The sequence below is a fragment of the Anser cygnoides genome, chromosome 2 (assembly GCF_040182565.1).
Source record: "Anser cygnoides isolate HZ-2024a breed goose chromosome 2, Taihu_goose_T2T_genome, whole genome shotgun sequence".
Lineage (NCBI taxonomy): Eukaryota > Metazoa > Chordata > Aves > Anseriformes > Anatidae > Anser > Anser cygnoides.
In genome coordinates, this window is record NC_089874.1 from 7,633,753 (window position 1) to 7,650,269 (window position 16,517).

General features: G+C 43.4%; 1 protein-coding gene and 1 long non-coding RNA gene across 9 annotated transcripts in view; one reads left to right on the forward strand and one right to left on the reverse strand.

Annotated features, from left to right (window-relative positions):
- The window catches only part of KMT2C (lysine methyltransferase 2C), a 196,114-nt gene that overhangs the window by 130,413 nt on the left and 49,184 nt on the right, over nucleotides 1-16,517 (reverse strand). For all 8 annotated transcript variants that reach the window (XM_066991125.1, XM_048062386.2, XM_048062384.2 and 5 more), the window contains one exon: nucleotides 6,301-6,439. In XM_066991125.1, the coding sequence (XP_066847226.1) occupies nucleotides 6,301-6,439 (139 nt within the window). The remainder of the gene's footprint in view (nucleotides 1-6,300; nucleotides 6,440-16,517) is intronic.
- Nucleotides 9,675-11,328, forward strand: LOC106046953 (uncharacterized). Its single transcript, XR_001213522.3, has 3 exons — nucleotides 9,675-9,828; nucleotides 9,967-10,108; nucleotides 10,812-11,328. It is a non-coding gene; the product is annotated as an uncharacterized lncRNA (long non-coding RNA).

Here is a 16,517-nt window from a genome sequence, read left to right on the forward strand (position 1 = left end):
CTCCACAACATCCTTTGGCACGGATTTTCCATGTCAGTCTAGACAACCGCCTGCCGGGCAAAGAATCGCCTCCCTTTATTTTGCATCTAGCCCTCAACATTTCATTTGACAAACCCTTGTTTCTTGCATTAAAACAAACTGAGCAGCTAATACACAGCCACCCTCCGCAGGGCACCTATGATTTTGTAGGCCTGCTATCCTCCTCCTCCAGCCTCTTTCAGAGTGAAGGGTCCTACCTTACTTAACTGTTCCCCATAGGAAAGCCACTCCGTGTCTGTGACCAACCTTTCTGATGCTCTGTAAATCTTTTCAAGTTTTCTATACCTGCTTTTGAAGTTGCAGATATGCTTTCTGTAACCCTCTCAAAATTAACCCTAACTTGTTTTTCCAAATGTCTCTGACCTCACCAAGTAGACCACGTGCGCTCGAGCTTTGCAGATCAAACCTACAAGAAATTCTGAACGTGAAAATGTGAAACCTGCTCAGAAATTCTCTCAGCACTAAGCAGGCTCCAGTCTCGGTGCCTACGTGAAGGCAGGCTCCAGATGCACCATCCTCTCCCTGTGAACGCTTCCAGCAAAGGTTAGAGACGCTCACACAGGGATCATCTCTGCAGTGACAGCTCACGGCTGCTGTGAATCCAGATTCTGTCATTTAAATTGCGGGTACTTTTGAGTCAGCTGTCTGTCTGCCTCCAGGAAAGCCAACACGGATGTGAAGAGAAGAAACTCTCGGCTGCAACGCAGAGCAGAGGAGGAGGGAACAGGAAACTGCGTTTTGGGACTGAACTGGAAGTGAATGGAGGCGTGATGAGTGAATGGGCAGGGCGAGACTGAAGGCTTACGGTGCAGGGGAAATGGAAGGTGATGGGGAACAACAGGACAACTGGCTGTGGGGAATAACACAGATCATACAGAAAGCCAAAGGGAGCAGGAAGAGAACACAGCCTCTGTTTACAAGGAGAACGAACAAGAAAATGGAGGAAGAGGTGAGAAGAAATGTCATGTCACAGAGCTGGGGGTAAGGAAAATGCAGATCTGTCAAAGAACCAAGAAAGAAAAAAATACAACTGACCAGCCATAAACTAGGATTAGAAATCTGATGAGCAGGAACTAGGATTAGGAATATAAAGAGAGTGGGAAAACAATGAAGAGTCAACAATATGACTGAAAAATATATGAAAAAAGGCAAGGGACTGACAAAGAAGGCTGGAGGGGAAAAACCATACAAGGTGGTATTTGGAAGAAATAAGAGAAGACGCTGCATTCACCAAACACTGTAACAGAAGTGAAGATGCCCAGCTCCTACCATCATTCCTGACTGAAACGCAGTGGTGAAACCCTCTGACAAAGCAGGCGTCCCATCCACTTCTGTGCCTGGGTCTGCGTGAGCTGCTGCCTAACACGTAGTGCTGTCAGAGCTTCAGCGTGGTCTGACAGACTGCCAGCCACGAAACCCAGCTCATGGGATGCTTCTGTCTGGCTGCCATCTCTCAGAGGGAGGAAAATCTGTCCGAGTAGTGAACGGATCTGACCTGCCAGGGCTAGGCTCGCTGCCCGCAAGCAGCAGGACAGGACAGCTGCACGTAAGCAACGGGGCAGAACCAGGTGGAGAGAGGCAGACTTGGTAGGATGGCAGGGACAGACAAAGTGCCTCAAAACCTTCATCCGTGACAGGCGGGCAGTGACTGGGAGCAGGACACCATAAACCTGGAGAACAGGCTCACACAAGGCATTTCTAAACAGGGTTTCAGTGGTTGGACCATCTCTACGTAGCAGACTAATCCAAGTAGCAAAGGAATGTGCAACTCAAAGGCATGGCTATGAATGTCGAGTTCCACCAGCAGAAGAAAGCATTAAAAACATTAAGGCCAGAAAGCCAATTCAGAGAACCATAAAGGCTGGAAAACACCTCCAAGATCATCTGGTCCAACCATCCCCTTACCACCAGTACCACCCACTAAACCATGCCCGTTAGTACTGGCAGAAGATTTAAGAGCAATTTACATAAACTTCTGACCAGAATGACGGCTGCAGTTACCTGCCTTAGGAAAGGAGCTAGCTAGGGGACTTCCAAAGGCCAGAACTGCTTTAACAACCATCAGTCATAAAATTCATTTCCACAGTCAATGCACGAGACCGACAGGATGGACAAACAGGAAATACTTCTTAATTTTTCTGATTTTTCAGTCTGCTGTCTTAGCCTACAGCTACCGACAATATTCAAATTGGGCCGTCTTCGTGATTTCACTCTGTGGTTGGCTGGTCATTGATACAACGACAAACTATTATTTTGCTACTATTAAATAACCTATTTTTTTAGGGGGACGATGTAACATGAAAGGATGATGCCTGTACTTTGCAGATGTAAAACTCCATCACTGATTTCAGAGAGAAACTGCAAATGCTTACATGGATCTAGATCTGAAAGCCTAAAGGTAAAGCCATGCAATGACTTCAGGTGCCCTGTTTCATGCATACGGTCCGCTCTGCACACAGAATTCTTACAGAAAAGCATTTATGTAAAACTACAAACTGTAGTTTCCTGCACACATGTGCAGGAAAGGAAGTGATTAGAGTTTCAAAATTAATCTTAATTCTGGTATCCCCTAAAATACGTGCTTGACTTCACAAATTTAACAATTTTTAAACGTACTTTATATTAAATATTCTACCTATCTCCCTCCTGCCTTAAGATCTAGCTTCTCTTTCCATCACTGCAATGATTCTTCCTAGATTATCTAAACTCTATGCCACTCCACAATTTCTTTTTCCACTTGAGTGTTGCAAATTTTGTAATGATCTTCCCTTGGAGATTAAAGAAAAAAGGACAGAAAAAGAAAAAGATAAGGAACGAAGATAAATAAGCTCATTACTGTTTTTTTCACCAGATATTTTCTTTGTTCACACAACCAACGGATGTTCACCAACTTCTTTTCAACGGAAGAAAGAACCCCATCCCTCTACCTCCAGACTCCAAATTTGATCTTAAAATCTTCAACAAAATAAGGGGGAATAGTGTAATTTGCAGGAATGAAAATGACGTGCTTTGCCCAATTACAAAATGAAGCAGAAGACCAGGAAGGTGTGTTGCCAGCTTTTGTGTAGTTTTAGTGACAGTCTCACAAGAGAGACTCTCAGCAAAAAAGCTCTGTGAAAATCTCCGTTCCACTTGTTGATTTTTTTAAGGATGATCTGTCTTCGTGATTTCAGCAAAAGGACTGAAAATGCGCAATTAATGCCCTTTACAGTCTCAGAAAGCAGACAGAAAATAAAATGAACCAAAAGGTGTTTTGTTCTCCTAGGAAATTGTGTTCCTAGGCCATTCTTGTTAGCTTTTAATGCTTGAGGCTGGCGATGTGGGAAGCAGAGGAGGAAGGTGGATGTGGGCTCTGCAGCTGGTTCCTGGCCAGGTGCCCATGTCGTGGGCTGCACTGCCCCTGCTCCTTGCCAGCAGCACAAACTCCAGGAGCGGGCTCCTTTCGAAGGGTCTGGATTCCACTCCACCATAAGTCCTGGGCTGACAGAAGCTTCTCACAGGGCTTAGAAAAAGAAAAAAGAAAGGGAACGACCAAAGGAAAAGGCTCCAAACCCCCTGCCACTCCTGATATATAAGCGCTGGCAGCGTTACTTTGACCACTGCCGGGCTCGATAGTTTATCTTTGCTTGACGTTGTTGCCCCTCCCCACGTGTGGTCAATAATTCACTCATTGCTCCGCAGCGCGCACACACACCTCTCATCCCCTTTCAGCCTGCCATACCCCAGTACGGCTGAGGTGATGTTTATTCTAAGGTTTTAGCACGTTGCTTTCAGAGCACTAATCCTCAATCTGTTATTAAATTCCCAGCCTGCAATCCTCTTCGCAGTTAATGGCTCTCTTGGACACCCCGCTCTGTACTACGCACTGCGAGGCTCCAAACCTGGCTACACCTCCATCACCTTTCTCTTGAATGTTCTTAGTTAGTCTCAGGAGAGGTCAGGAGAAAAATACCACGCTAGCCAAGCTTTGGCTCAGTCCCCATCCTAGTGCTGATGCATCCCTACTATGCCAAGATCACTATTTTTCAATAGCAAATCACTTAATTTTTTAAAATTCCTTTTATTCCCCATGTCCTATGCTTCTCTAACTCCTTTCTTCATCTTTACTGCCATAGGTAGAAACCCGGAATTGTCTTATACTCAATTCTATTTACTAAAAAAAGTGATGCAAAAGTAGCTCTACCTACACCTGCATCTACCACTGGTAGGGGCTTTGGTTCTCTTCTGTGTTCTGGCCAATTTCTGCTCTGTTACAATGTACTGCCATACCTCTCGCACACCTAAATTTATTTCTATACAGATATATATTCATTTCCCTTGGATTAAGTTACTTACACTATAAAATGAAACAGAAAAAACTTATACAAGAAGAGATGAAGCTGATGAATACGACTAAGCTGGAAGTCAGCTTCAGTGCTGCTTCCCCAAGTTACAGGTCCCAAGCCTTTATGGGGTTTTATTTTGCCCTTAATCTTCATACATTTCCTCCCACCCTTACACAAGAGAACCAGAAGTGGCCATTGTGTGTTATTTGACATGTTGTGCTTTCTCCTAAGCAAACAGAGTCAAGGCACTCGGAATCCAGCCCTTCCACCCCTGCGAGGCACGATGCCTGTGTCAACACATCACAGACAATGATACCGACGACTGATCAAGAAGTCCCAGACCAGAAGAGGCATTCTTCTGTTGCGTTTCAAGACATGGTGCCAATAAAACCTGGCGTTACATTTTTTCCATTATCATGAGGACACAGATGATTTCTGCATCCAAATCTGGAACCAACTGGGATGAGAGAAACCTCCCTCTCCCAATTAACTATTCCACATCTTTTTAATTCATTTCTTTCAAAAACGTTAGAGACGGGGTATGATCCTTGCTATTTTAATTATAAATTAATAGTACCTAGCTTTTCAGTGCTTTGATCAGCCAAAGCAATGGACCCATACTATCCTTTCAGTATTGACTAATCGAACTCAGCACTGCCAGTTGGCAGAACAAACATACTGAGTGCAAATAAGGGCTGGTTTTTGAAAAAAATAAATAAAAATGCAGTTTTTTTTTTTTCTGGCTGACTGTTGTCCAGTTTTAAAGAAAAAGTTTATGGCTAGGGAAAGTGCTGTAATCCACTATCCACGATAAGAGCCAGAAAGTAACCTTGAGAAGAACAGAGAGCGGATGAAACAACGTGAAAAGCAACTTTTGCAAATGATCCAAAACAGGACCAAATAAAGAACCAAAACAACTGCTCAGTAACAGCTGCTCTACATATTTACTGCAGTTTAGTATTAGCTTAGGAAAATTCCATTAAAATCAGATTTTGTGTGTATTTCTTTCAGGTATACACAAAAGACCTATTTAACCAAAACTCTCTGTAAGGAGGGAAGTGTCTATTGGAGCTAACAAGTCTGTGAGCAGGTAAAATATGAAAATGATACATGCAGGAAGTAAATGAAGTAAACTTTTGCGCATGGGAAACGTGCTCTGTGTCTGATTAGGAGGACGTACAATGACTACATTATTCTCTCCACGTCTGTCAAAATATAATTACACCTGTAAGTGTCTGGTAACTGCTAACAGACTGGTAACAGCAAGCTCTGCAGCCAAAGAGAACTGCTACTGGGTTAAAAGCTGTTAGCAGGGCTTCATCACAGAAGCTCTGCTAGAATTCTGTGATACCGTTTCAACAGCGATCACAGGCAGCGTGTTTTAATTTTCCCCAAATAATGTAATTACGCGTAATTAATACTTTCACTGATTTTGAGGCAATTTATACTGAAAACAAGTTGGAAAAAAACCAGTAATGTTATTTTCTTTATTATGAATTCTTAAATAAGGAAAAAACATAGTAGAAATTGCAAGAGATTTTTTTTTTCTTCCTGAAAACATAGGAATACAAACTGAAACTTAAGAAACAATTGTATATGAATTTGCTTATACACCATTTTCTCTGCAGGAACACTTCAGTAATCACATTTTATCTCCTATCACTTATATCTGTTTTAATTTAAACTGTTAATATGCTGTAATCCGAGGGTTTACAAGTGTAATCTGAGGACAACACTCAAGAAACATGCTTTTCACCTTGATCTCCCTCTACACTCATTAAGCCATCAGTCTCAAACACAAGAGCTGCCAGCACAGGCTGCCGTTACTAATACTTCAAAGCACCAGTAGCGTGTCCTGAGCCTGTGTTCCAAGCACTCTGTGCCCCGTTACTCAACTCCTAGCCCTGCCCCAGCACCCATCTCCTCGCTTACTCACCTGGTTTTCGCTTCGACACCAACAGAGGCAGTGGAGCTTGCAGACTCCTCAGACACTGAGCGCTGAAGGACTGGTGTTAGCTGCTTGGTGCTGTCCACTTCTGCTTGGGCATCTTCTTCTGCAGACTGCTCTTTGACTTCTGTTTAAAAAACAATATGAATAATTATTTAATTTGACTGTTAAAACCAGACCTGTAAGCAGGTGATGCCAACATCTATTTTATTTATAGGTAGATTAACCCACGTAATTGTCATCAGACACGACAAAAGTAAAGTAAGAAAACATTATCTTTCACACCTAAAACATGGAACTGAATGTTTGTGAAGTATTTACATACTGTAGCACACAATCGTGAATTGAAGATGTTCAATAAGCAATGAGGAATGGGATGGGGAGGGTTTTGCTCAAAAACAGCCTTTTCATACAAGGCTGCAGTTTTACATGCATTTCCAGCAAGCATCATGCAGAAGGGCTGCCAAAAGCAGCGCTCTCCTTCTCCCCTCACCTATTCTGCGCCTGCATTTTCATCCCAGACCAAGTATCAGGGTGACCACACTAACTGGGGTTATAACACACCTGTTTTTCCTCCCAGATTAGCTTTAACTCTGATCAACTCCCTGCTCTAGCTCATTCCTGATTACACTAACTCTTTGCCAGCACAAGGCTGGGGTGGTGAAAGAAGGAAGGAAATGATTTACGCCAGCTTCATGTCCATACTGAACTGTTGGAATATAAGCAGTTCTTGCAGATCCCTTTAATTTAGCTTAGTTGTTAGACAGAAATATATACATCCACAGCTGACAAAGCTTCTGTTTGTCTAGAAAATTTGTTTCTGAGCAGAAACACGAAACAAGTGGTCACTGTGTGTGCAACTTCAATTCTGCTCCCGTTTGGTCCTGTCCTTTGCACCGAGTGAGTCAGGCGTTTGTCAGGAGAGCGCTGCAGGGCGTCGCTCTGGGCGTACCGGCACACAGAGGCACCAAGGAGCTGGTCAAGGCTGGAGAGCAATAAAACATGGTATATCTGCACTCCTCTATACCTTCATTTCGAAACCTAAGCAAGAACAATTACAGGTCTCCGACTGATGCTCTTTGGCACATCCAGCTTAAGACACTTTGAAAAACGATTAATATACGTTTCGCAAGACAAACAAATATTGCAAAAGACAAATGATTCAAGTGGAGAATTGGATGACTAGAAGAATCTGTGACACAGGTGGGCACGCAAAAAAGCTGCTACAAAATATAATCTTACAAGAACAATAAAAGAGGAAAATCCTTAGGACAAAAGACTGCAACTTGAGGAGAGCCTTTCTTGGTCTGTAATACTGAAATACACCCACCAGAGCAGATCGAGAAGGGGAAATCTTTCTTGTTTGATACAAAAAGATTTAAATAAAATTATTCTTCAACCTCAAGTGAACTCATTTAGGGAGACACTGTATAATGTTTAAAACCCTTGATGAATGCATCCAAAAATATTTAAGAGAACCACAAAATTGAGAAAAAAGTATAAGAAATTCCTGTTCCTGACTGGGTGTGCCAGGTATTTGAGCTGGTGGAAGCTGGAAATGCTTTACTTATTTCAGTCACGCTACTGAGTACCATACATCTGAAATGGTTTTGGACATCTGAAACATCCAAGAACGACTACCTGTCACAAGGCCAAATGGCTCACTTCAAAATCAGTCCACCAACCTGTCCTTAAAAAAAAGATGCTGGACAAACACTTTATACTAAATAAATGCCCTACCAGGAACACATTCCTTGCAACACTCAACAATATAGATACATCTAGAACAACAACACCTACAGACCAAAGTATCCTTCGTTTTTGGCCCATCTGAACAATCCCTACAGTCATTCCTGGACTAGGAAAAAGGCAATGTCCAACAGAGCCCTTCAGAACAATCTGTAGTTAGTTTCCAAAGCAGGTTGGATCTAAAGAATAATTTTGTGTAAGCAACCCCAAAATTTCTAAGCACAGACTTGATTAAGAGCACAAACTCCTTTTTATTAGGGATCAGAGGAGAGCTGTTGTGTGTCTTGGAGGGTGCGCCACCAGTTGTGTACAACTCATGGACACCTACAGGACAGGAAGATTCTCAATCTCAAAACAAAACCCGTAACACAGCCTGGGACACACAAAGTACTCAAGAAGACCCAACACAGCCTGGGACAGCCACGCATGAAGTGCTCAAGGAAGACCACCAGAAACCGTGGCCTTCCTCTGATTCACCACGTCAACTTTAATTAACCTAGTTAAACTCCAAGAAAGGAACTTTGCTGTGTTTTGTGCCTGCAAAAACTTTTAAGTAAGCAAAAATAATTTATTTCATCTCACTACACGTTAATGGACATCCATTACAGTAGAAGGGCAAAGTCTGTGCCCACCAAGTCACTCTCAAGAGCTCTGGATTGTGCAAGGAGACGCAGCTTGTTCCACTGCACGTGCCAACTACGTGAGCTTACAGCCTCATGGTGCTTACCCCTGCTGCTTGCTTCCCTGGAAAAGAAGGGACCCAAATTACACTAAATGAGATGAACAACATCTCGACTGCTGTCCCCGTAGTAACCAAACTGTGTCTCAATATGCCGTTGGAAGAGTGAAAACGTGGTGCTCACAGAATCACAGAATTGTAGGCATTGGAAGGGACCTCCAGAGGTCATCAGGTCCAACCCCCTGCCAAAGCAGGTTCCCTAGAGCAGGTTGCCCAGGTAGGTGTCCAGATGGGCCTTGAGTATCTCCAGAGAAGGAGACTCCACAACCTCCCTGGGCAGCCTGTCCCAGGGCTCCGTCACCCTCACCGTGAAGAAGCTCTTTCGCATGTTGGTGCGGAACTTCCTGCGCTCCATTTTGTGGCCACTGCCCCTTGTCCTGATCCCACAGACCACTGAAAAGAGGTTGGCCAAATCCCACTGTCTCCCACACTTCAGGTATTTGTAAACATTGATAAGATCCCCCCTCAGTCTTCTTTTCTCAAGGCTGAACAGACCCAGGTCTCTCAGCCCTTCCTCACAGGGGAGCTGATCCAGGCCCCGTAACGTCTTTGTGACCTGCTGGACTCCTTCCAGGAGATCCCCGTCTTTTTTTGTACCGGGGAGCCCAGAACTGGACTGGGTTCCAAGCTTTCTGACAGAAAATTCAGGAACAACAGAGGTAACAAACTTCCTGAGTCAAGCTCCTAGGATGTGGGAGTCCCCTACCGGCATGGGAAAGGTGCCGGGGATATCCTTATCACCACCTCGGAGACGTTCCTGAAGCGCCGGGCCTAATGCCCTAACTGCTTTTCACTGCACTTAATGAACTTCCATCAGACTTGGCTATGGCTTCCTACTTTGAAGTTTCTGGGAATGAAGGAACCATGAATGATTAATAAATGCGAGGCTCATTTGCAGATTCCTGTACAAGGCTTTATTTTGCATCCTCTTTCCATGCCTGCTTCTGTCCCACTTCAGGTCTGGCCCACGTGCAAGGAGGTGGTGGGGGAACCGGGAACTGAAGAACCTAATTGTGCAATTCCCAACTGTAAGTTCTTGATTTGTTGTTTTTGTTTTAACGTCACCATAATTCAACAGGAAACACAGCATTTAAAATGTTTATTGTTTGAAGAGGGTAATTCTTCCCCACCTGACTGGTGAGGACAGGAAGGCCTTCTTTTCTCAGGTACGTTAAGAGAAATCCCCTAAAGTGCAAGGAGGAAAGAACACCTAGGTGCAAGATAACTCAGCACATTGCCCATGAAATGAGGACCAGTAACACATGCACAAGCCCATGGCATCGCACACAATGCCTCTTCAGAGACATGGTAACAAAAAGCTAGTAGCTACTTGGGGTGACAGATATATAGGAGAGAAGGAGCAGGATTAGGAAAAGTTACAGCACATGTATTAAATTTCTCTTTTAATTAACACTCACAGCATTCGCCTGAAGATGGGGCTTTGGGGTGAAAAGGTAAGTCTTAGGTTTTACATTAAGAAGTCATTCTCAATTTTCATATGAGGAAATAAAATCTCTCCAGAAGTTCTGCATTTTAAGCATTCAAAAATTTATTTCCATAACAGTTATTTTTTATTCCTCTTTCTAGAGCAGAAGACACCAAACACCCAAGGAGAAAAACACTGTACACCACTCTCATGACGACACAGAGTGCCCACTTTCCAAATACTAGCTGCTTTCCTTCCTTACGCTGCCCATAGAGATTTGTATCTGTCAGAACAACTGTGCTGCCACCTTCCTCTTTTCCTGCTCCGTCTTCAGACACGGGCAGAGGGCTCCTGAGGCCAGACGCAGGGGACACACAGGTTCACGGGTGGGAGCCCTGCGTTTCTGCGAGCTCATCGGGGGCACCGGGTCCCTTTCAGGCTGTCGCAGGCGTGCTGGGAACGAGGACACGGGGGATGGCTGCAATGGCGTTACGCGATCGCAGTTTTCTTTGGGGACAGGATGAAGCAAGAGTGATGAAGCAACACCGACTAAAGGTCTGAACTGCTCCCTTTTCTGTTTTCTAGAAATCACAAGACGCTATCCTGCAAGCCACCTGGGAAAGTCCACAGCAAGATAAGGCAACATACATGCGGACTGCTACGGCAACAGGGCAAAGAAAAGACACCAGCAGATCCAAAAGCTGTGTTGTTTGTACTGGAGGGAGGGGTTGGGTGATCTTCATTTGTTTTTCAACATTAGGGACTGTTTTCCAAGTCAAAACCTGAAAATAATTTAAGGAGTTCTGCCACAAAAAAGTCTCCTTTAAAATCTTACGAGACTATTCAGTACGTAGTGCTCCTGACGGGGAAAGGAAGGGGGTATCAAAGCAGCTGTAATAAACATAAAATAAAAACCCTACCGCTGTTTAGGTGCGACGAGGTGGTTGTTTAACCAATTTACTGGTTGCTGTCAGACCTACTTGTAACTTGGCAGCCAACAACGCACATGCTATGAGCTTGCAAAACCCCCAATAAGAGCAGAAAGCGTTACAGGCTGGAAAACACCAGTACCACCGCGTACAGCCGGGGCATTCCAGGGGTCTCAGCTGTTGCTCACTGAGATGTCTTCTGCAGGAGGGAATAAGAAGTTTCTAACTAGCAGACGCAATTGTTATCTTTGCACAAAAAGGGGCACTGCTGCTGCAGATAATGCCTAACGGGACCAAGTGCTTTACACAGCCTTGGAGGGGGCTGCAGAAGTACCAGCAACACCAAAACGCTCCCGTTTTCGGTAGGGTAAACGAAGAAAGCAAACAGGTCAGTGCAGCAACAATATGGAAAGAAATCTTAACAAAGGGGATGTAAATTATGAATTTGAAATGCCTGGCTAGTGCCAGACGTTACCAAGTTTCATGGCTTTTCCCTACTCAAGAATAAAACAAGTGTTCACTGGTCAGGACACAGTTTAATAGAAACACTGCCTCACCACCACCTCTCCCAGTGCCTTAGGAACCATCACCCCCAGCAATCATTTAGGTGCGGAAACCAGCAATCATTTAGGTGCGGAAACCTTTCGTGTACTCTAACTTTGTATGTATAGGTTCTAACAGCCAGAAACAGGGGAAGAGGTTGATACGCTGAGGTTAACCAGTCCTGTGCAGGGCACCAGTGACCACTCAGGACCCCAGAGCCAAGCCAAAGACAAAGACACACGGAGATGGCTGCCAGTAGCTCCTGCCCTTACGCTGCCTTCGTTGAGTTTGTGGCCATATATTCTTCTGTTAAAACATAACTGGGGGGTAAAGGGACAAAAGCAGACTGAAGTTTGAATGTGACAGTAATGGCCAAATGCACGAACCATTTGTCCACAGACAGAGGGAAACGTTCTTCATCTCAAGTCACCATTGCCAAATTCAATCCACAATAACAACGTGTACAACCACCAGAAGTATTTTTTTCCCCAAGTGATGCACCTACTGCATTTAAAGACCTCTACATAACCTTTATTCCCCGCTATCTGAAAGACACCACAATGCTTTACCTACTATGACGGCCATTACACATGGAGATAAGAAGAAAGCCCACATTTATTTTTTCGTCCATTTCAGTGTGGATGTTAACTCTTCATTCAAGTAGATGCATTTCACAGAGAAAATACCTTTGTGCAAATTTTATACCTGTTACAAAATGAAAACAAGGCTTTCGGTGTACGACCATCTAAACTAATAGATGTCATTACACACGACATATATTCTGGTTAACCAGCTACCTTGCTTCTGGGACTGAAGCAAGCAAGAAGTGAAATTCAACAGAACTCATCTGATTATTTTTCCGTGATTTTTTTTCAGGTCTTTTTGAAACCCACTGAAATTTTCCATGCCTGCTGCATCCAGTAGCAATGAATTTGATAATTTAAGGACATGCTGAGTGCAAGCGCACCTACCTTTATGCTCTGACCATGACCTGATGTCCCTTAAGTTTTGAGTTACCAAACAAAACGAATCATCATTCCCTGTTCATCTTCTCTCTATCAGTCATCATTTTGCAGGACCCTCTTAAATTCTTCTCAATCACACAATTTCAGGCTGAAGTCTTTCAACCTTAACTGCTCCCTGCACGGAAGCTATTATTTACTTCTTATCATACTTAATGGCCTTCCCTGGACTTTCCCAACTACCGTTCATCCTTACTGGAGAAGGGGATGCACAACTGCATATAGCATCAATACGCAGTCGTGTCACAGATTTATAAAGCAACCGTTAAAAAAACAAAAAAAAAAACAACACAACTGATGGTTCTTTCCCCTTATTCCTTTGCACCAGTAATTCTTACTATTTGATTTGTTTCTCCAGCGTACAAAAGCTACTTCCAATACTCGGCAGGACGACAGTACTACTTTGCTACTGCACAGCTACTCAGGTAGTAACGGATATTTGAGAGCCAATTCTTGTTTATACAAAATAAGGGTGGTTATTTTCCCCTCCGTGTTACTTTATATATATTACTTGTGAGTTTAGATTTAGATTAGGTATTTGGAAGAAATCCTTCACTCAGAGGGCGGTGAGGCCCTGTCCCAGGCTGCCCAGAGGAGCTGTGGCTGCCCCATCCCTGGCAGTGCCCAAGGCCAGGCTGGATGGGGCTGGGGGCAGCCTGGGCTGGTGGGAGGGGTCCCTGCCCATGGCAGGGGGTGGCACTGGGTGGGCTTTGAGGTCCCTGCCAACCCAAACCATTCTGTGATTCTGTGAATTTAAGATTCATTCCATTTTCAGTGGTCCTTCTTCAGTGCTCTGCAGGTGGGTACTTCTTTTATTAGCCTGAATAAATTTTTTTATCACCAGCTAATTTTTTCTGTTTTTGTACCTGATCTGGAAAAGGGCTACCAAGGCAGATCCTTCCAGGGCTCCAGAGTCAATGCGGAGATTTCAATTAGGACTGAGACCTAAATTTCTCTAGCATTTCTTCTACCAAACAAACTGAAGAGTCAGCCTCGACATAGTTTTCCAAAAAAATGACAGAGATCTACACCAAACAGCCCCATTTCCAGTGATTCTGTGTAAGGAGTGTATGACACACAAGATACACGCTACTATTGCAAAATACTGACTGGGAACGTCAACACAAATTCCCCTATTACGTTACTAATGAGCCAGCAGCAGCAGTGCTAAGAAAGGGAAGGCTGAGTATGCTGGGTCCCTGAAAACTCCTTCAAAAATAAAATGCTTTTTTTTTTTAATGCTTAAAAAAGCATAGTTTGATACATAAAGTGGAAAAGCACTACCGAAGAAAATAAATAAATAAATAAATAAATAAATAAATAAATAAATAAAGGGTTGCATTTCAGAAATAGCCTCCACACTGAAAAACTGAGTGAGATGAGAATTTCTTTTGAAAAAACAGACTCCGCCTACTGCAAAATAGAGACACAAACAGCTGAGGTATCAGTCAGATGGAAAAAAGAAATCAGATTTTTCTAAATGGCCCATTTTAAGTGTGTATGACAATGTTATTATCAACTAAGACAGTAATAATTTAAAGGAAAACATAAAAACTTCCTGTTGCATCTGGTTTCCTTATTCCATACAAATTGCCAAAATAAGAAGAAAAATAAGAAGATGTTTAGAGTAACAAGATCCTTCTGTTCTGCCAGTTCTTCCAGTGCATGGACAGGTAGGAGACAACTGCACAGAGAAGAGGGAACTACTCATTTTTTAATGAGTACACATAATATTAATTGCCTACAAACATACGTAAGTGTGTTTTTAAGCACATACTTGTCTCAGATATTTATGGATCTATTTAATCTATAGGTAATATCCTCAGTAGTGTCAATTCTTCCTTTCATCAGGTTTAGAAGTGAAAGAGAGTACAGTGATGAAGCCTAAGCAGCTGTCTGAAAAGCACAAGGTGGATTTCAAAATCTTTGCTAACAGGTTGATGAGAGCTTTTCCCATCGATTTACTCAAACCAGGCCTTCCTCAGATGTATTTTATTTTTTCTTAGTGCGAGCCTCTGCTCAGTATGGTTCGTACCGCTACAAAAGATGGTGGGTAAGATACTGCAAGAAGTTCCTTTCAGGCTGCTTCAGAGTTCGTGAGATTCTGAATTTGTCCAAAACTCTCTGGCAGCCTCTACAAGGATAACTTCCCTTCACTGAGAAACGTCTGGTTCTGGTACTTCTGTCCTTTGTCCAGGGACAAAAGACAAAGAAGATTTACCTTCAGGAAGTTCACACGAAGCCCAACAAGAAAGCAACCGGGCAGGCAACGTCCCTGGCTCTGATGATGAGGTTACTGAGGATGATGATACAGGCATTGATAAAATAACCTGGATTGCTTTATGCATTATCACTTCTGAAGTCTCCAAATAGCAATGGGAAGTAAGGGTTTGTTATGAAGGGTAATTTATTCTAAGGATTGCTTGATGTGGTACAGATAGTAAACAGAATACCCGATGGATTTACTATGAGTTTCCCAAGAGACTCAGAAGTTAAAATAAACTTACTTCATTGCACTTCTCCCAGATCAGAGTCTGAATCCCAGCATTTTTATGTGACACAAAGGCAGGAAGAATTACAGACTCTACAAGGAGTTGGATATTTTACAAGTGTTCTCAAAAAGGAGAGGGAATAATAAAAGAATTCAGTTTCAGTGAATTTAAATGCAGAACCAAGAAACCGCCAAGCACAGAAATTTGCTGAAACTAACAGAAGATGGCAAAAAAACTGAACCAAGTGTTCATTAGTACCAAAGGGCCTCCAAAACTACAGAAAACTTCCCAGGACATACTCGTTATTTCTTTCTGTAGATCAGCAGTTTTATATCTGTATATATGTATGTGCACAGACAGGCACAATGCTTTCCAATGCTTCTATTTTTGGGGGCATTACGGAGGTTCAGTCATCAGGAGTAAACTGCTTAGGCCAAGAGGAGCAGAACAAGAGGACGTGCAGTAAAACACTGTATTCCACAATGAAGGGTGTTTTACTGAGAGCTAGGAAGGTGGAAGGTGCTGATGGGTCGATGGTGTTGACAGAAGAGGTAACTGGCACAAAACCACAGAAGAATGTATATATATATTTTTTTTTTTTTCTTCTTCTTCTTCTTCACAGTGTAGGTGGCCGAGCCCTGGCCCAGGCTGCCCGGAGGCTGTGGGGTCTCCTCCTTGGAGAGCTCCAAAAGCCGCCTGGCCATGGGCCTGGGCACCCTGCTCGGGGTGGCCCTGCTGGGGCAGGGGCTGGGCCCCAGGGACCCCGAGGTGCTGCCAGCCTCACCAGACTGCGATTCTGTGGGTGCTAAGAGGGATGGGTAAGCTCAGGATCGGCTGGATAGTGAAATACCAGTGGAAATTCACTGGTGGGAACCATGGTGAAGAAAAATGGGAGTAAGGAACAGACAACAGATTTGAAACAGCTGGAAAGGGTCGTGCAGTCACGAAATAAAATAGTCAGAAAAGGAGGAAGACAAGAAATCAGCAAGAGAAACAGGGCTAGCAGGTAAAGGGAAGAAGTCTATGCTGAAGTTGACAAGAACCTGAAAGTCTATTGATTCAGTACAAGCAGTTTTTGTCTTGTCTTATTCACTTCTTTGTTGTCTTTTTTGTTTGTTTGTTTAAGGAAAAGGTACAGTTAAGTTCCAAGTAGCTCTTGGAAGTTTCCAAACTTCCCTCCTCCTTCCATCTTCAGGAATTCCGTGCTCATTTCCAACGAAGCGAACATGGCAGAAACATTTGGCAGAAAATGGGCAAGGCTCAGAAGTCACTTGGTTGGCTGGGCTAACAAACCATACTGAAACG